General features: G+C 45.3%; 1 protein-coding gene across 4 annotated transcripts in view; it reads right to left on the minus strand.

Annotated features, from left to right (window-relative positions):
* Positions 1–21062, minus strand: part of LOC146206743 (transcription elongation regulator 1-like) — a 294887-nt gene that overhangs the window by 140982 nt on the left and 132843 nt on the right. For all 4 annotated transcript variants that reach the window (XM_084591554.1, XM_084591557.1, XM_084591555.1 and 1 more), the window contains exons 9-10: positions 16385–16643; positions 9272–9314 (exon numbers count right to left, since the gene is read on the minus strand). In XM_084591554.1, the coding sequence (XP_084447680.1) occupies positions 9272–9314; positions 16385–16643 (302 nt within the window). The remainder of the gene's footprint in view (positions 1–9271; positions 9315–16384; positions 16644–21062) is intronic.

Genomic DNA, 21062 nt, shown 5'->3' on the forward strand with positions numbered 1-21062 from the left:
GCAGCTACTAAAACATATGCCACCGCAGACTGCTTCATATAGCAGAATGCAGTTTGAACTTACCACTCTATGCCTACTATGCTGTCTGTATGCACGACAGAGTACTTTCTTTTTTTCTTCTTTTAAACCTCTGTAGCGGTGTCTCAATGGTAAGGGCGCTCGAATGCTGATTTCGAGAACGGGGGATTCAATTACAACCGCTTCGAAAGGTGTTCCTCTGCTGTGGGATTTGACTGCACAATAAAAAAATCCCACGTGGTAAATGAGGTGTTAATAATGAAAAAAGAAAAACGACACCAATACCAGCCTCTGCAATCATCCGTCATAGCCGATGCTGCTTTTATGCGTTAAATCCGGGCCAATATGCATTTCTTTTCTTTTTTGTTGTTGTTGAAGGCTTCTGTGCATCTGTAAAAGTTTTAGTGAGCACATTTTGCTTTAGAGAAATGCTCGAATGTTTGGGAAACATATTCCCTGCACCTAATTGTTACCCTAAATATTACATAATACACCTAGATCAATGTACTTTACTGGTAGCCTATTATAACCATTACAATCCCTTTTCGTCCAAGTGCTGTCTTCCGAGCAAACTCGTCATTTCTGACAAGGGGAGTAAAACAGCTTCATGCGGGCTTAAATATCAATGTTTAGTTCGGGAATAAATACATCTTTATAGTCGCAGGATAAGATGACCTCCATTTCTTTCAGAATAGTTTTATATCCGGCATCTGTTTTGGAAGCAACCCTAATATTTTACTTCGCATAAGATTTAGTCACTGCTAAATATCTAGTGATAAAGAAATTTCAGCCTGTAAAATTGCTTCCCAGAACATGACAGTGCCCATGCGCAGTTTATAAAGATGTCTTCGCAGCGAGTAATTCGTAGCTTGCACTTTAACGTTACTGAAAATTAATCGCTGATTATTGTAAATTCTGTCAAGTGTGTAAAAGTTCTCTCACACGGTGAAATTTATTCGCATTGCAAAACAAAATAATTCACTACTAATTTACCGTTATATATAAACATCACACACATCAGAAATCCCTTATACGTTCCTCAGTTTCAGGAAATCATTTAAAGTTAGTGGCGCATGCAGTAATACACTATCACATTCTATGACAGTGGCCGCAAAAAGCATCTCGGCAAATTCAATCCACTCAGCGCTGTACATGCGAACAATCAGTTTTCCTGTGCGGCGAGGTTTCCTGTATAGTGTCGGCGTGATCTCATTTTTGGGGAATACTTGTACGTGGTTGTCTGGGCCAGAGTTGATGCGCACTCAGTCTAAAGCAACTCGCCATGCAGTGCGCTGCCAATGCTACATTTACCCTGCTTAATCCTAGAGTCAAGTACGATTAATGAACCAGGCTTTCTCAATTCAGTCTAAAGTACTGCAGGTCAGAGCATGAACCTTGTATCTGTGTGGGCTTGACACTAAATTCGCCGGTCTCACTCGCATGAGACACGCGCAAACTGTTTAAAAGTTGATAAGAAAAACAAAGCTGTCATTAGGCGCGTGAGTGCGGTACAGCGCAAGAAACGTGCAAAGTAAATCTAGAAGACTGGTGGTTGCGTGCTTTGTTTTCTTAAAATCCGCTCTTTTTCTGCAGCATTGGCGAAATCCTTGGATTTTTTCTGCAATATTGCAAAAATACTGCAGAATACACGTTTTTATCGCTAACAAGCCCGCCGTAAACTCGGAAGCAGACCTACGCAGCGTGTGTTTCTGCGAGCGCCGCCGGCTGCCGATCCACACTACCGGAGTGACGGTGACACCACCTCTAGATCGATCTCGTGGCGAATATATGTACCAACAAAAATACGAACTTGTAGAAAGATTTGACAGATGGCGCAGCCTAAGTGCGGCAGCTTCGCGCTCCGGCGCGGAATTTTGAACGCCCGATAAAGTATGTACCGGTATGTCGGTGACACTATGGGGGGGAAGCGCGACAACGTACCGGCACGCTGGTGACAGCGAAACGGTTAAGCGGTATTCACACGGGGGAGCCTTTCAGGGAGGGGGTTCGGGGCAACGCTGGCCAGCGAAACCCCCTCCCTTGCTCCCGCATTCACACGGGCGACGAAGTATGAGAGGGGTGTCACTGTTGCCAGACGCCAGAGGCTCGGTGCGCGCCAAGGAGAGCCTGCACTGCCTGCCTCGCTCCTTTTCCCCAGCCGGTTCAATGTGCATTGCTGGAATTTTGAACTCTGGTAGTGTGGATGGGGGAGAAAAGGCACGAGGAAACTGGAGACAGGTTTACGATAAAGTATCGAGGATATTGTATATAAAATATCACATCAGTTTTATGTGAAAATAACAGCATAGAGACAAGGTAGGCATCACAGCCACGACAGGGACAGACTAGAATGCATACCCTCACTCTTTTTTTTCATTACTACTAGGTTCCTAGTAGTAATGCAGTGCAGTTACTTCAAAAGTGAAATGAAATCAAAGTATTTTATTTACTTTGCTCAATACTACAATGCATGACAAAGATTAAAAGGCTGTCAGCCACAGCTTGAAAAACTTCCTGTACCAATTCTTCACACGGCAACCGGGCTTGAGCATTCACAAAGGTACAGTATTTACTCGCATAATGATTGCACCCCTAAATTTCGAGGTCAAAATTCCATTTTTTAAGTTCCCCGCGTAATTATCGCACCCCGAACTTGCTTCCGCCACCATTTTTGTTTTCATGTCCCGCACTGTTATAGCGGCAGCTACCTGTTGGTTGATCTGTAGTTGTCCCGCGAATGCATTCTGACGAGTTCCCATGATTCCTTGATTAAAACGCGCTTTGCGGCGTTCGCCATTTTGCAATTCGGCAGCGTCGCAGCGTGCTTTGTGGTTTTGTGTGAGTTTACGCCATTTCACCATGGGACGGTATGCTAGTTACACCGCCGCGTTCAAGCTCAAGGCTGTTGACTATGCACTGGAGCATGGCAACCGCGCTGCTGGCAGGCATTTCGACGTCGACGAAATCAGGATACGCTATTGGAAGAAGCAGCGCGACAAGCTGATGGCTGCGAACAAGACACGGCGGGCTTTCCGCAGACCCAAAACGGGCAAGTTCCCTCGTGTTGAGGAGGCGGTCCTAGAATATGTGAGGGACCTGCGCAAGGATGGTTGTGCAGTGTCATTAGAAATGATACAGAAACAGGCGCGCACCACTGCCAGGAAGCTGGGAATTGCCGCAAAGAATTTCCGCACTAGCTCCAGTTGGACGACTCGCTTTATGCGACGGAATGGACTTTCCCTGAGGCGGCGGACGTCACTGTGCCAGCGGCTCCCACTTGCATATGAAAGCAAAGTGATAGACTTCCATCACTTCGTCACTAGGCTTTGCGAGAAAAGCGGTTACCTCATGTCGCAAATTGGAAACGCCGATCAAACTCCACTGACGTTCGGCATGCCCCAGAATACAACTGTGAACGAGAAGGGTGCTCGGAGCGTCCTCGTGAAGACGTCTGGCACAGAAAAACAGCGATGCACAGTCAAGTTTGCTGTGACGGCCGACGGGCGGAAGCTGCCACCATACGTCATCTTCAAACGGAAGACTATTCCGAACGGAAACTTTCCCCGTGGCATCCATATACGTGCACAAATGAAAGGATGGATGACTGCAGACCTGATGGTCGACTGGATTAAGACTGTTTGGGGATGAAGACCAGGAGCACTTCTGCTTCCCTCGCTTCTGGTTTTGGACAGTTTCAGGGGTCACCTTGTGGACAGCGTGCGTGCTAAGCTTAAAGAGCTGTGCACAGACATTGCAGTGATTCCTGGGGGTCTGACTTTGCTGCTGCAGCCTCTCGACGTGTCGCTGAACCGTTCAAGGACAAAGTTCGAAGACTTTATGCAGAGTGGATGGCGATGGGCCAGCATGATTTGACGCCGAGCGGAAAGATCAGAACGCCATCCGTGGAGATGCTTTGCTCGTGGATCGCAGCAGCGTGAAGCAGTATCCCCAACGAGGTAGTGGCCAAGAGCTTCAAGAAGACAGGCATATCAAACGCTTTGGATGGAACGGAAGATGACTTTCTGTGGGATTGTGAAGATGCTCCAGCGACGACACTGCCGTTTCCGATGATGAGTCGTGCAGCAATGAAAGCGAGGATGGCGAGGATTCAGACTCGGATTAGAGTACTGACGAGAAAAAATAAATGGGCATTGTGCAGTTCATGTGATACTTAATGTGCGTGTTTATTGCAACGGTAAGCCTTACTCAACTTTTATTTTTGGTTGTAATCGAGATAGCTGTTCTAAGACGTCTGACCTGCCACTTGTTTGCGTTTTCGGTGCCCAAAAGTTTTTTTCTGTAAAATTTATCCCGCGTAATGATCGCACCCCGAAATTTGTGTCAGTTTTTTTTTTTTAAAGTGCGATCATTATGCGAGTAAATACGGTAGTATGTGATTTCTAGTGTGTACACAAAAAGCAATGTATTAGAACAAAATAATTACATACCGCATATGTCAGTGGCAGTTTACGAATCATTGGCACTGAACTTGGCAGGAAAAAAAAAGTTACATGAAACTTGCAGCAAAAAAAGAAAGCTGCGTGCAAAACAAATGACGCAAAAATCGTAAAAAAAATGTTACATCGAAAGTGAGGCATTACAGTTAATTATTTTGAATGCTTTTCTATGGTCATGCCATGTTTCGCAAGAGCGTTCAGTTGCTTCGGAAAGTTGCAGCACAATGATTGCGTATAATTAGTGGTGTCGCAGAGTAGCAAGACTAAAGGTTGTGGTCTTAATAAACAGGCGTGCAACAAATTAAATGGAGCATTTTAAGCATACAGTAAATGTTACCAAAATAGCAGTTTTACAAATGCGTAAAAGTATCAGTGTATAAAGGCGCTGACCTGACGATGATAAGTTATGAAGCATGCATCAGTGTGCACATGCAATGGCATGTTAGCAATAATTTGCGTTATGAGTTTTTGTGCGACAAATATTCTGACTATTATGTTTGGTTATCGCATTGCAGACGCGAAGGTTGCATGTGATAAATGGTTAACGGAAAACACTGTAGATTAGAACTTTTATTGATGGAAGACTGCTTGAGGCGACATTGGATGCCCGCAGTCTTTTTTTAATTTACTATAAGAACTCTATACTAATTATACGTCCCACAAGCAGAGAGGGTGGCCTATGACCATTTTGCTTTATTGCCCTCCGCATCGCGACCGACATAGTGGGTACTCTTCAGCCAGTGAAAATGGAAGAAAATTTTTCTTCGTAGGTCACAATCAGCTCTGTTACCGCAAAGAAGCACTACACCCCACCACAACCAGCTACAACAACACGCTTTCCGCATGGCACAACCCGCAAAGTTGCCAGGACAGCGAAGAAAAGGCCGTGGACACCCCTCCTGTCGGGGGAGGTTTTGTGCCAGCCGACAAAAAGCCCCCCACCCCCGAGGGGTCCCCGGAAAACCGGTTCAGGTGCCCAAAGGCGGCTCGTTTTCACAACATCACGGTCCAGAGGGGTGGCTTTCTCCTCCGTGTGAATGCCCCTTTAACAGCATCTCGAAGCGTGCCGAAATAGAAGGGAATGCCGTGCTTTTCGGCCCGAAGGCTAAGCAGGCTAGTGGAGCCAAGTATGCAAACCTCAACGAGGTTATTCTCATCTGGTTCAAGCAAACTCGAGCTGCCAGTGCCAACTTCGACGGGAGCATTCTGCGTGAGAAGGCGATGGACATAGCTGACAAATTGAGCATCACAGACTTCGCGGCATCGAACGGCTCGATCGACTGTTTTCAAATGAGGCACGGCATCGCTTATAAGACGGTAAGCGGAGAAGCAGCAAGTGTCAACTAAGAAACCGTCAACGATTGGAAGGCCACACTATCGGCTCCAATTGAGGGGTACGAACCTCGTCACATTTATAACGCTGAAAAAACGAGCCTTTTCTTCCGGGTGCAGCTATCAAAGTCATAAAGTCTGAAAGGCGAAGCCTGCCATAGAGGCAAATGCAGCAAAGGACGATGCTCCTTTGTTGCAACATGGATGGCTTGGACAAGCTAAAGCCATGGGTAATTATAAAATATCTAAACCTACAGTGCTTGAAGAACACTTGCTTGCTGCCATGTCACTACAAAAGCAGCAGTCGTGCACGAATGACACGTTCTTTGTTCGAAGAATTTCTTCGGTACTTTGAGAACAAGATGGGTCACCAGTGCAGAAATATTACTTTTCTGGACAAGTGTGCTGCCCGCCATTTCTTTGGAATGTGAAGCTTGTGTTCTTCCCACCTGACACTACACGCCATTTGCAGCCGTTCGATGCCGGCATCATAAAGAACCTAAAGCATGCCTACAGGAAATGCATTGTAAGTGCTGTCTCGCGCATATTGATCGCAGACAGCAACCTACGGCTATTTCAGTACTTGACGCTATGCACTACGTCGCTTCAGCATGATCTGCAGTGAGCGCGTCAACTGCACAGCACTGCTTCGCATTGTGTGGCTTCCGCATAGACAGGGAAGTGGAAACTGGCACGGAGGCTGAGGAGTCAGAAGTATTTTGTGATCAAGAGATAGCGGAGGCTTTGAATGAGATGAGTGCCACTGGAGTCACATATGACGACTACGTCGCCGTGGATGCTGCCACCGTGACGTCAGAGTGCCAGAGCATTGCCGAAATCGTTGCGAATTCGGTCGCGAGTACGATTTCAGAGCTTTGGAGAAGCCGTCGTGGCTCTGGACCTACTCTGCAGGTATGTTGCACCACGAAGCAACAGTGACACCAATGCGGCCTTCCAGGCTGTTGAGAAACGCGGGGTGCTTTCCAGCGAACTGCAATCCATCATCCTCCCTTCTTTTCTTTTCTTTTTTTTTTTTTTTTTTTAAAGCTGAATAAATAGTTTCAAGTCAAAACTGCACTGTTTTCACTCATTTTCGGAACGGAACTTTCCTCACTGTTGCGTTTTCCCGACTGTTGAATTTTTTTTTCCCAGTCTCATGAAAAATGTATGAATGGGGTTTCATTGTATTATAAACAGAATAACTGTCCACTGTTTTATGACAGGCGAAATTTCATTACATCCGCCCACTGAACATCCATTCACGAACAAAAACTTGTGGTCAGATGCAATAAATGTTGATTTTTAACAGTTCATTTCAAAAGATATCTGCTGTTATCACAGTGCAATCTGGCAATATTGTGGCAGTGGATGGCGCAGACCAGTGGCAATGAGGTAAAGCAAGTATGCTGAATGCTTGATAGCATGAAAGCCGGCGCTCCTGTCAAGGGCCTGCAGCCAAGTTCACTGACAATGTCAACCCCCCCCCACCCCAAAGCTCATGTCAAAAGAGATACACGCTATACTGTATGACGCATAATGGCAAAGGCTGAGGGGCATACTATGAAAAGCGAACACTTTAAAAACATGGAAACAAACATAATTTAATTCCAAATTTTCAATATTCGTACATTTATAGCTACAAACCTTGATTTGCAAACTAAATACCATAATAAAACTTGAAAAACTTTTAACACAGTGACTATTAAAAAAGTGTTTAATTAGATTCACTATGATGTATTGTACTAAATTTATTTAAACCTCGCAACTTCTGGACTAAAAATATTTAACGGAAACCCACAAACTATGGCATTTTTTACACGGTAAGTTTAACCTGAACTGCCATCTCTTCACCTAATTTTTAATTTCCTTAACCATGCTTTTTTCATCCCGGCCACTACAAAATTATTGCTCCATGTCCAACTATCAATACGAGACACAAAGAAGTCAAATTTAGACAACCTACGTAGTTACCCCACTTCAATTTGAGCAACATCTAGTACTAGATAATGTGGTAGCACTTGATACTCATGTTAAGCTTCTTTCATGGATGCCCTGCATCTAATACATCCCGCAAGATTTGACTTCAAGGAAGGAAAGTTTCTGCAACTCTTACAGTTGCCAACTTGGCGAGACCAAAAATCGGGAGATTTTTTAATCTTGCTAACATCTGAGAGGGAGGCATTCAACGTTTCAATGCCCAGGTGGAAATGGGAGTTGGACCATACTTTCAGGCAGAACTCAATGAGTCCTTCAGACTGGACCTTGCATCAGAGTAGTAATGCTCAACGCATGATCCAGATTGGTGGCCCTTCACCAGCAGCAGATGCTGGAGGGCTGTGTTGCACACCGATGAGCAGAATTTAGTTCTCGTTTCAAATCACCTCTGCTTCCCTGAGACACCATTGTGCGTAACACAAAATCTTCACCTTATCTCGATGTCTCAAGCACAGAAATTCAGAAGTATAAAACCGCAAAAAAGTCTGTAAATATCTCTTCTTGGGCTCTGAAAGTGCCATGACTTTAGGCACATGAGAATTCCAGCTTACATTGTGCACTGCATAGAGATAGCCTAGCTAACCCTAAAAATACATGCAAGCAACTGCAACTTTGGCTTTGGTTGGCTGCTTAGCCGATGATGCTGATCGTGCTAGTGAGGCTGTTGATGGTGGATGACAGCGATTATGATGCCGCTGAAGATTGATCTATTCTTGAGCAGGGCAGAGGCAACTTATCGGGAGACATAAAGCAGTGATCGTATAATTGGAAAGTTCAGTGCAAAATCAGGAGGGTTGAGCCAGCAATCTTTTTGCAGGTGAAGCTGGCTACACATCAGCCAGTGCTGTCTGACACAGCATGATGCAACAAGCAAGTTGCGGCACTGAATGTGGCTACAGCTAGGAAGAACGATCAAGTGACGCAGGAAGCCAAATGCATGACAAAGGTTTCATGACCATAAGTATGTGAAAAGCACTGTGGCGTTATTATCATACAATGGCACATAATGTTCCCTGCGGATACTGTGAAATGGGCCAGACCAGTGTCACATCCTACTGCGATGCTTTCATGCCATACTGCTTCTTTAGGCAAACGAGAATCCATCGTGCTTTGAAGTAACCACTTTTCCTAGTTTACAGTGGCAATAAGGCAATAAAACCTATACATTATTATAAACGGTATGGTTCGTATATTGCATAACAAACCTAACTATTGAAAAAGACAACTTTAACAAAGTTTATTTACCGTTTCTGCAGATTGCTCAAAATGCCTACACCTTGAACACGAAGACATTCAATTACTTTCATATTATTTATTGGCTTCTTTAATGTGCTTGTGCACTACCAATCCAATAGCAGTTGCAAACAAGCCTTAAACTTGCAAATGGTAAATATGTGCAATAAAAACTGCCTTGAGCTTCGAAGCGAAGAATATCAAACTTAGGGCCTCGACATAGAAGCATTACTCACTTCGTCCTCTTCGATGGTGGTTCTCCATCCTTGCCAGAGGCATCTGCATAGAAAGTGAGAATTAGTATGACATTCCTTTCATTTCACAACATATTTCCCAAGTTCCGGTTAGTACAATGCCCTTGGACATACCATATTGGCAAACTATTCAACATCAGCAACTATTCAACATCAGCAACGTGTAAGCATGGTTAGGTTTACAAGATAATAAGAAGCCTCTTATAGGGAATGAAAATTGACAAAAGCACGTCACAAGGATGGGACAGCCAAAACAGATTTTGGAGCAGGAAAATATGAGCAGCTATTGCTGTCTTGAAAATTTGAATTCTGCAGCACCTATTTAGCAGAAATGTAATCATTTTGTAGCAGAAATATCAGCACTTAGGTGCAACTTGAGAGCATGCAGTACTGTATTTACACGACTGCAAGTCGACCCATTTTTTTTTTTTTTTTAAATCCAGAGTGTGTGTGTGTGTGTGGGGGGGGGGGGGAGTTACTTACAATAGCACATTATTCTTTATTAGAAGCCAATAAGAGCCCAACAAACGCTGTATCAGGGACGCTATGGCAAGTTTGTTCGCTCTATGGCTCTAAGCAGGATTCAGTTATTGTGCGTGCTTCTCAAGAAGAACTTTTTATTTTTACTGCGCACAACGCACCTATGGGAGTGTCTTAATTGATGGAACGGCCGCGTAATTAATGTGTTTGAAATAGCCAGCTGAAGAGCATGGTCATCACCATATGCTCATTGTGTGACTGTTGTGGGACGCACAGGCATGCTCATATCAGTTTCTTAATGAAATTTCAACCGATCTACAGCTATACAGATGCTTTGCAGTATTTACATGTCATATTAGCGGCATCAATCTGTGTGGTAGCATTGAAATAGCACTGTGGATGGTCCAGACTGACGGCCCTTCACTAGCAACAGATGTTGGAAGATTGCATTCCATATTATTGAGCGGAATTCAGTTCCAGTTGCAAATCATCTTTGGTGATGTTGCATCCGCAACTGCAAAATGCAAAATTTTCGCATTTTCTCTATGTCATTAAGCACGAAAATTCAAAAGCATAAGACTGAAAAAAACTTCTGGAGATATATCTTCTTGGACAGCATGACTTCAAGCCCTCAAGAATTTAACTTTACACTGTGCACCACACACAGGCAGCCTAGCTGACCACAAATGTACACTCAAGAAGCTGCAACCGCAACAGCGTGAAGCATGCATGCTGCATTTTTATTTTAATGAATTAAGGACCTGGGTCTGAGATTATGGCCAACCCACTGGGGTTGGGTTTTATTAATCAACGAGTTTGATTTGCTGCGTAAATTTGCGTACAGCATGCATGCTGCATTTTTATTTTAAAGAATTAAGGACCTGGGTCTGAGATTATGGCCAACCCACCGGGATTGGGTCTTATTAATCAACGGGTTTGATTTGCTGCGCAAATTTGAGGCGGATCATGTGAAGCGATCGCCGTCATGTCTTTGTTTGTCGTTGCCATGAAAAAGCGGCCATCAGACCCGGTTGAGGAGTTCTGTCCAGTCGAGCACAGCTGGCGACTCCGTGCTTGGCATGTAAGCTTTCCTCTGTGCGAGTTAAGTGGATCTCTGTGTGAGATGTGTTTTGTGCTTGTGATGTACCCTTTTGCTAGGGCGATGACAGCTCTTTGTGAGGCCACCTAGTTGTAAATTCAGTTGTTTGTGTATATAATCTGTAAATATATCTTCACTCTTCGTTCAACATCAAGACTGCCTGACTTGTCATACAGTCGAACCCGGATATATCGAACTCGAAGATGATCGCGAAATATTTCGACATATCGATAATTCGATATACAAAATCGGCTTGTGACGGCACTTATGATGCGAAAACGATACCGTATTTGTTGCGAAATAAACCCACTCGCATAATGAACCCACCCTCTACTTTTGCCCCCGAAAATTTTGAAAAAAAAAAAAAAAAGCGTTAAGGCCAGCTCGCTCACATGCAAGTGATTGAGCAATCTCAGCGACGAGCGGCAGCGATAGAGCGAAAAATTTCCAACTTGTCGGAACTGTGTCCCTCTCACCGCTCGAGCCACCGCAATAGCTCAAAACAAGGTATCTCTGTCGCCGCAGCAGAAATCGCGAGAGTTTTCGCTTGCATGTCGATGGCGCGTGCCACTCCGTTTTGTCGTCTCATCCACAGCTCATTTCTTGGCAGTGTGCCAAGATGCTGGGCAGCGATAACGTCACCGCGTGTTTATCTTTTGATAGCTCCTGCGGTGGCGGTGAGCGAACTTGGCAGAGTGCCCGTGATGGCTTGGTTGCACAAGCCTGGTTAGATTTATCATGCCACGCTTGGGGCGGGCATAGTACACTGGCACAAAATCATTGGAAAGTGTGATAGCTGCAAATGCTGATTGAAGGGAAAAATGCTAAAAGCCGGTGTCATGATCGCAGCTTACCGTGTGCTTTCGTTGATTCATACAAGCAAGGATAAACTCCTCCCGCAAAAAACAAAAAAACCTTGCTTCTCAACGTCTGCAGCCGCCATATCTTGCACTATGCCGCACGTACAGCCCAACGATAAGAATGAACGACTTTCGCAAAGAAAAAAGAGAGAGAGACCTGCCGCTTCTTAATGTCCACAAGCGCCATAGCCACGTCAGCCGCCGTGCGCAGAGGGTTCGCAACACACGCTGGAGAAAGCGTCCGATATTCTGTCTGAAAACGAGCTGAGCTGGCTTGGTGCATGCGTAGCGCGTACTACGGTGAACGAAAGCCGGGAGAGAGGAAGGAGAAAGATAGCTCAGCAAAATAATGGCACACGTTGCGTTTTTCACTCTCATTCCCACCGGTTCTCTCTGGTTCATTCACGCACATGGCTTGCAAATGTCACGTGCTGGTGCGCGGGAAACGATAATCGCAGATACGCGCGCCTTTGGGAAATGGGTGTGGCGCTGCCCTACACGAACCGTCGCCGAACTGTTCCTTCCGTGCGTGGCTTGAAAACGTCACACGGCAAACGGCCGAGGGTGATGCGATCGTCTTTGGGGAAGGCACACTTTCCAGTGCATGGTGCAAAGTTCGATATGTCAAATGACCGGTAAAATTGAGTTCGATATATGACGCAGCTTTCCTATACTTTCACATGGGATTTTCAAGGGGACATTTTGTAAATTCGATATAACCAAAATTCGTTATATCCGGGTTCGACTGTATTCCTTCGAATGCCAAATCACCCTTCTGAACTTTCCAGTGCGTGGTGCGAAGTTCGATATGTCAAATGACCGGTAAAATTGAGTTCGATATACAGTCGAGCCCGCTTATAACAAACCTGAGCGTCACGCGGCGTCCGTTCGTTATATCCCGAAGTTCGTAGTAACTGGACCACAAACTAAAAAAGAGAAGAAAAAAAAAGTTGGCGGTCAAAACACGAAATTTATTTCTTAGCAAAAACGTCTGTGATGCTCGTCTGTTTCTGCAGTGCAGATGCGATGAGGGTGGTCTCCAGTTTATTTAAAGCACTAGCGTGCTCTTCACCGAGTCCCTTGGCATAGACAAGTTGTCTGAGGCCCTCTATATAGCCCATTGCTACAGATGTGCTTACGGGTGCTGGCTCAGACGTTTCATCTTCATCTAATTCTTCCGCGTCGCTCTCGGCCCGCACTTCAGAAACGATGCCTTCGTCCGTGCACGGTTCCGCAATATCCGCGTCTTCATCCGCAGAAATAAAATCCTGCCAACCAATGCCAGGGCCTCCCATGTCGGAGTCGACGACGCGCTGCCACAAATCGCCGCCGGAATCATCATCATCGGAGGCATCAGGCCCGACGTCCGGTACTGCGTCGACGAAGCCGGCCTTGCGGAAACAGTTTCGCACGCAAGCGGTCGTCACCTCCGCCCAGGCCGCCTTCACCATCTCAAGGGCTGAATACAATGAAACTCGGAGCGGCAAGTTAGCGGCCGGACGGTCAACGGCGATGAGCAAGCGCTGCACAATGCGGCGCCTATATGATGCCTTAAAGGAGCGTATTATGCCCAAATCAAGAGGCTGCACTTTAGAAGTGGTATTGGGCGGCAGGAAAAGTACAGTCACTGCCGTCAGAGACGTTTGCACGTGGTGCGCTGAGCAATTGTCGAGCAACAGCAGCACGCGCCTGCTTTGCCTCTGCATGTCGCGGTCAAACTCGCCCAGCCACTCTGCGAATCAATCCCGTGTCATCCAGGACTTAGTATTGTGCCTGTAGCACACGGGTACATGGTTCCGAAAGCAATGTGGCTTCTTGGATTTTCCAATTACAAACGGCATGCGCCGGTCGCTGCCATTCATATTAGTGCACAGAACTGTAACGCGCACTTTACTGTGTTTACCGCCAGCGCATGACTCCCCTTTCATGGTGTGCGTCTTGTCTGGAAGCAACTGATAAAATATTGCAGTTTCATCTGCGTTATACACATCCTGCTCCGCGTAGCTTGCAATAATGGCTCGGTTCATTGCAAGCCAATTGGCAACGTCCTGGTCACTTACCGAACGCGCCTCACCGACAATCGATTTAAAAACAATCCCATGCCGCACTTTGAACCGATGTAGCCAGCCATTGCCTGGGCAGAATTCGGGAAAATCTAGTAGGAATGCGAAGTCTTTGGCTTTGCCCAGCATCATTGGTCCACTTATCGGAATGTTGCGAGCCCGTGCGTCGACGAACCACTTCAGCAGCGCATCCTCAACGTCCGCATAGGTGGCCTTCCGCAGGCGCTTTCTGCCCGCTGTGTTGGCGTCGGAGGTGGCGATCTTTTCCTTATTCTTCAGAATTGTCGAAGTGGTTGATTTCGACACGTTGTACTTCTTCACCAGCTCGCAATTTTTAGCACCTTGAGACAGTTCCGTCACAATTGCTCGCTTCGTTGCCATGTCCAGTGCTTTTCGTTTCGTGACCGCTGGAGGCAGGCAATTCCCGTCCGCCATCCTGAATTATACGAATCAGGCCCGACAGACGAAGCGCTCACACCACACACACGAAAATGACAACAAAGCGCCGCAACTGACGGAGCACGTGCGCACGTGCGACAATCACGCGAGGCAAGCGAGGAAGTGCCTAAGGAATGGAACGGAACAGAACAGAACGGACACACAGCGGGGCATGGTATGCAGCGGGGAGACCAATGAGAGGCATCCCTGAGTGTCAGTGCTGCCACCTGTTGGCTCCTACCGTAGTTGCTTTCAACCGCCCATGGCCTCCGAGAGGCCACGAACCGTCACCGCCGTACTGAATGCAGCGGCGCGCGCGCGCCGCTGCGCATTCAGTCCGCCCGTGCAAACAGTACAACCGCTATCGTATGGAGAGGCCTGCCTCCTGGCGCCCCGCGCCCCTGGCACGGCCGCTCAATGGAACAGCCAGGAAACGAAACGATGAAACTTCGAAGACTATGCCGGCGGCCGGCGCCGTGGAGACAGGCGAAGACGAGGGAATAGCGAGAGGAGAGGGGAGCGGAGTTGCGAGGAGGGGCGGCAGCGTGGCCTTGGAGGCCACACCACGCGCCGACACTCGTAGGCAGCGCGCGTCGGCGAGCAAAGGGTAGCTCGCTTGCGAGGAGGATTGCGAAAACAGACCAAAAGGGATGGGAGCCCATCGTTATCTCAGCTCGGGGCGCCGGGTTTACGCCGTCCGTTCGCTGTAACCGATCGGCAGCGCTCATGGACGTTCGTTATACGTGCGATCTTGTGCCATTGAAGTAATGTATATTTTGGCGGTCGCTCCGGTCTCGTTCGTTATAAGCGAAAGTTCGTCTTAAGTGGGGCCGTAATAAGTGGGCTCGACTATCACGCGGCTTTCCTATACTTTCACATGGGATTTTCAAGGGGACATCTCGTAAATTCGATATATCCGGGTTAGACTGTATTCCTACGAATGCCAAGTCACCCTTCTGAACCTTCGGAAGGCGACACCTATTCATCACTAGAGGCTTCGTTGGCTTCTTTGATTGCGTGACCTCTAGCAGTGAACAGATTTTGAACTCAGAAGTTGTTTTACATATTCTTTAAAAATTTGCACCCAAAGTATCAGAACTAAAACCACGTTATTTGATAACATTAATTTTGGAAAATTTGTATCCGTGGAATCCAAGCCATTGTGCTTTCTTCAGACACAGAAACAATAACCATCCCCACCAGAACTAGGAATGAAGAGTTTCACGTCACGGTTATAAAAAGGAGAGACTCTTTTCATGAAAATTAGAAATAACAATAACATCTGCATCTGAACCTCGCTTAGCTCATGAATTCTTTTTTCGGGCCGGGCTGGGCCCGGGCGGGCAACACAAAAGACAGCTGGGCCCGGGCCGACAATTACAGCCTGTGCAGTGCTCTAATGCATCCAACTAGGACAAAATTGAAAAATCTATTTTTTCGTAATGTTTCGGTTCCAAAGACCTGCGTCCCCCTTTGACAAAAATCATTCTTGCATGGGCAGAGGCCACTTATCGGGGGCAGAGGTCGTAAATTGCAGAATTTAGTGCAAAAGCAACAGTCTCCGAGCAAATCGAGAGGGCTGGCAGACACGGAATGGTTCAATGGACTCACAACAACTGCCATGGAAGCTAGGTAAAAAATAAAAAAAGTCACAAATAGGCACGCCAAATTTTCGTAACTAAGAAAAGAAGCAATGTAGCACATAATTCAGGTCTTCTTCAGCACTTTATGTGATTTTCTTCAGCAAATTCGCTGAGAGAAAATTTTTCCTTCATGCCATGTATTATTTTTAAACAAAACGAACGTGGACAAGGATACCAAGTTTTATACATGTGCAAATCAAAAAGACTTCATGCTGACATGCACGGACCAGTTGCTGGCCTCTCATTGTAGCATTGCAATCCACGTTAGCTTCAGTTGGCCATTTTCCTTGACTTTTTGAAGGCATTCCCTAATTCCTCCAAGTGGTCGAAATTTCGAAGACACTTCCAGGCTGCTACACACCCTATATACAAATGCTCTGTTTCTGGTGAATGCAAATGTCACCATGGTTTCAATTTGTCTACAGTGGCTATTTCACACGATTCATGTCAGCATCAAAAGCCTCATGCATGGGCCAAGGAGCACTACGACAAAGTCTAAGAGAGATGTTTACCTTGTCCCTTCCCATCAGGTTGAACAGGTGGCGTCTGGACCATTTTGTCAACATCGGTCCGCTTCTTCAACTCTGCTGGTCGCTCCCACACGGAAGTACGCGTACTTGGGTTGAAAAAGAACACACGGCCATCTCCAGTCCATACAACGCACCACGGTGTGCCCGGAACAGGCGTGCTTGACACGGGCTTTGTCTTGTCTTGCGGCTTTGCAGGTGGTCGCTTCACAGGAGCAGCACTCTGTTGTCCCCCCTCGATGCCCTAGTGCAAAAATAGGAAGTGCGAGCATGAAGATAAATTATGCATTTCAAACCCTCACAGACACTGAGAGAATATCTGCCATTACTACATATCAGCTTTGTCCTACACTACCTTCCCCAACAACTTTTCTTAGCAGTGCTCCCATATACTGTCATTACAATTAAACCTGGATATCACAAAAATTAAGGTGCCAATTTTCGATTTTGTGCACTTTCATGTGAAGACTCCAAAGGACAATGCAGAACAGAAACCAAGTGTGAGTTGCCTTGAAAATGGTACAGTAAACCCATACTTCTCAAAGCCATATTTATTCTGCATTCCTGCAGCTAGCAAAGTGTTTCAAATGGCATCAGTACTTTCTTCATGCTATGTCACTTCATACATTTAGCCAAAGGGACACAAGAATATTAAAAACGTAGCTACAGAGTTATCTACTGAGTACTGTAAAAGGTTTGAACTGAAGCCCACACAAATTATCAGAAATTCATTATATTGAATAGTCTCGAAAAATAACACCCACTTGTATTACGATACATTCATTTGACAAAAGACTGGCAAATCGTCTCCTGCTTTTTAGATTAGAAAAGAGCTAGAATGACTATTTTTTGCATTTCAATCAACGCTTAACTCTTTCGTCATCACTCCACTGTGATCCGATCACCGGTGACCGAAAAACTCGAAAATAAAATATCAAGCCACCAGCGCCATAAAGGACTTACTCAGATATTTAGTTTGTACTTCAGACACTATACTTTTATTGTCGGCGTGCTTTATAATTTGTTACGCATGACGGCTACTTTTCAAATGCCTCTGAAGTTCAGGCTGCGGCACGGTACACTCCCAACATGGCATAAACCTCGGGAACAGCGTTCGCTCACAAGAAGACCGTTTCAGGAAAATTTGTTGCCTCCGGAGCAGAGTTGTTGGATGCTATCAGCAGCGCCAGCTCAGAAGACTATGCCGCATCATCAGATTTTGATTACAATATTGAAACTCCACAACAACAGCCTTAAACGGTGGCGGCTGCGTGCGCATATGTTTCTGCCTATCATTTGTTTGTTTTTCCTTGCAGCTCATTCACTCCATGAAAATATGTCACGATTTATATTTTTCCCATTTTAGTGCCTCGGCAGCAAATGGGGACATTCTTCTGCCATTGCAAGGAAGGTGTATTACTCTGCGCATCAGCCTTAGACTGACATAGCAGGCCTTCTGGATGCTACAAAGCAGTGAACTTTTTCAAACTGTTTTTCACCGTAGTAGCTCTAAACGCCATATTCGTGAACATCAACAAGTATGCATTACATTCACAGAATTTCGATTCAAAGATTTTTCAGCCGTGCAGTGAGACCTTTTGTGGCACCCTGATGTGCTCCATAGAGCTAAGTCATTGAAGCACCAGAAATGTCAGGTGCATTAATGCGACTCCTTCCTCGATTTTTCGGACAACTGTGCTTCCGCTATTTGAGGATGCTTCACCACAGTGATTCTGAGGACCATGCAGTGAAGTATCCACAAAACACGGTGGTTCAGCAACCATTTGGGCTAGTTGGTGCGAATTTAACATACTGACACAGTTCAACGAAGCCCGTCTATACATCAAAGCTCGCCCATGACGCATTAACGGCAGTGCAGCTATTGAATGCTTTGTGAATAAAGTTTTGGTAAACTAAAATGTCTGCATCTTTTATTTGCTTTCATAGTGTTTTGTTTCTAATTTTCATATAAAGAGTTTGTCACGAATGATAGCATGCCTGTACTTTTTGCTTCTGTAATTTTTTCCGGCGTTCTCTAAAGCAATCTTAGTTGAAGAAAGATTTGAAACATTTTGTGAAAATGTTCTAGAATTTCTTTTAAAAAATTTTTGCAACAGTTATTATCTCGTAAATTCAAAGTGTTTATTTTCATCCAACCAATTTTGTGCTTCCTGGACTTCTTTTTTTAAATATCCCCCCTGAGTATTTGTTTTAAAAGAAATGTTTTTCGAATATGCATTTTATGTCCATCATTGGTTCGTATCTTGCTTGTTTTTACCTCTCATATCATTTGCAGCAAAAAAGTTTGTCAGAAACCTATAAATAACAGTCATTTTGACTGTTATTAGAGTCAGGACAGCAAAAGCAGAACTGCTTGAAAATGGACTTCCCGACATCCTTCACGGTGCATCATCCCAAGCAGCCTGCATTATGTGTGAGGAGGCTTCACTGCACAATGCACTTGATTGGTGCACACTACAAGACCTGCAGCAGGACAGAAGCAATGAGCATCCGAAAAAAGGCGCAGCTATGCTCTGTTGGCAGGTTGATGCGCAGGTGATTGCTGCCATCATAGAGGGCTGGCACAAACAGTGCAAAGTTTATAAAAGCCAAGCTGAAACTACTTAGTACTATCCACGAAGATAAGGCCATTCAAGACATCCGTTTTTCATCCCACCTGAAGGTGGGAGCACGTCAGAGTTGCGAAGTCCTCAGCAAGCAGTTCAGGCTTGAGGAGTGCTAATTTTGACTACCACTTACTGTGACAAAATGCAGATGAGTCTAATTGGGGTGACTCCCTGCAACACTAAAGTTAAAAGAAAAAAAACAGCTTATGAAAAAAGTGAGCGTAACACTGTGGTTGTCAGTTCAATCCATTTCACTGGGATGACTTTTTCTTCTCGGCAATCATCAACTTGACATGTAGTCACTAATTCACAGCCACATGACCACATGGCGATCCCGTGGTTTCATTTTGTAGGCTTGCTGTCATAAGTGCACACGACGACCTGTGGCCAAGTTCTGCTCAATAAGGTCATTATCTGATTTTGCTGTACCATGCTTCACACTGGCTTTTCTAAAAAAACTATCAAGATTGCTTGCTGAACAGAATGCAGAGGTGGAACTGGCTTCTTGTAGCAGCTTTTTTAGCAGAAGAAATCGCAGTTTGTAGCAGAAATTTCAAGTTTTGTAGCAGGAAGAATGGCGTTTTGTGGCAAATATTCGAGCTTTTGTAGCATAAAAAACAATGTTTTGTAGCAAAATTTCAAATCTTGAGGCTTATTTTATTTCTGGAACCCAATTGCTCAGATGTTTATAACGACCGTAGCCATGCAAAAACAAGCTTCAACCTCAAATGCAGTCTAATATGCTGTTCTTTCTTTAAAAAGCCTCACATTAAGCAAACAGGAAGTTTTGCTAACAACAAAGCCGTTTTCATTCAGAGGGAAGGCATAACGAGATATGCAACCACGCTATAAACACTGTAACCTTGAAAATAGAGTATCTAGCTTTCTGAAAATAAAATCTCTCTCTAGAAATTCTAAACTGCTGCTTCTAAAAACTGCAACATTAAGGCACTATTTCTTCTCTTTGCCTAGATGACTCCAGCTTGGACAGTGCCGCTGCGAGCCTTTCCTGTCTATTTTTCAGAAGGGCTTGTCCACTCTCAACGTCTGCAAATTTTTTAGACTTGACCCTTTTAAAAAAAGCAGCTCAGCATTGGTGCTCATATTCCTGGTCAGCCTGATTTCTTCCTGTATGTTCCTGATTCTGATCTCTTTTCTTGGTGTCCTTATTCTGTACATCAGGGTAAAGTCGAGGTGCCTTTTTCCTTCAAAACCCGTGCTCGTTGGAGGGAAAGGGGGATGAATATTTTTGTAGGTCCTGGGTGGAGATTATTTTCCCCTCGAGAGAGGGGAAAATAATCTGCTGCTCAGTCAAAAGGCGCGATGCACGGAGATGTCGAGTGAGCGCCGATTCCGTGCGTTCGCATTCTTTGCTTTCGTTCTTTTTCTTCCGGTGGTTTGGCGGGGTGGCTAGTTAATAAAATTGACGCAAGGACTCGGAGTTGTAAGTCTGCTTCTTCGCAGCGCACTGCAGGGATTGTGCGTATGCTTTCCTCATTGTAATGAAAACGTCCAAGGGTACTTACTGACCGTATGCGGGGCTGCAAATATATTAAGTACCTGCGCATGAGTTATTTGCACACATGTACGCCCACACACATGCGGTTTTGTAGTGGTGGAAAAGAAATAACTGACAAGACTGAGATAATCTTCTAAAGGGAGCGTAAACGTTGATGTTTGGAATTAAGCTGTGAAATTATACAAGATGTTCCACATAAGGGGTTGAACTTAAGGGGAGATGCACGTCGAAAAAGCGAGTTTTTCGCGACATTTTTCAATTTTCGGTTTTTTACTGCAAAATTATCTTTGGGCATTCAGCTACAATCCCCCCAAAAATCAAGGCAAAATTCGAACGCGAAGTTAATAAAAAATCCATTTTATTGAGCCAAGGTGACTCGAGAAACTGCAATTTTTCGCGCACATTGTCAACTTTCGCGCGTCTGCCTCTCGATAACGCGGGAGCGCCCGCCATTGCCGTCTGCTTGGAGAGGAAGAGTAAGCCTTCTTCTCTCCGACAGCATCTCCTGCAGTTTCAT

Source organism: Amblyomma maculatum, chromosome 1, assembly GCF_055883805.1.
Source record: "Amblyomma maculatum isolate TAMU_Amacu chromosome 1, ASM5588380v1, whole genome shotgun sequence".
Classification (NCBI taxonomy): Eukaryota; Metazoa; Arthropoda; class Arachnida; order Ixodida; family Ixodidae; genus Amblyomma; species Amblyomma maculatum.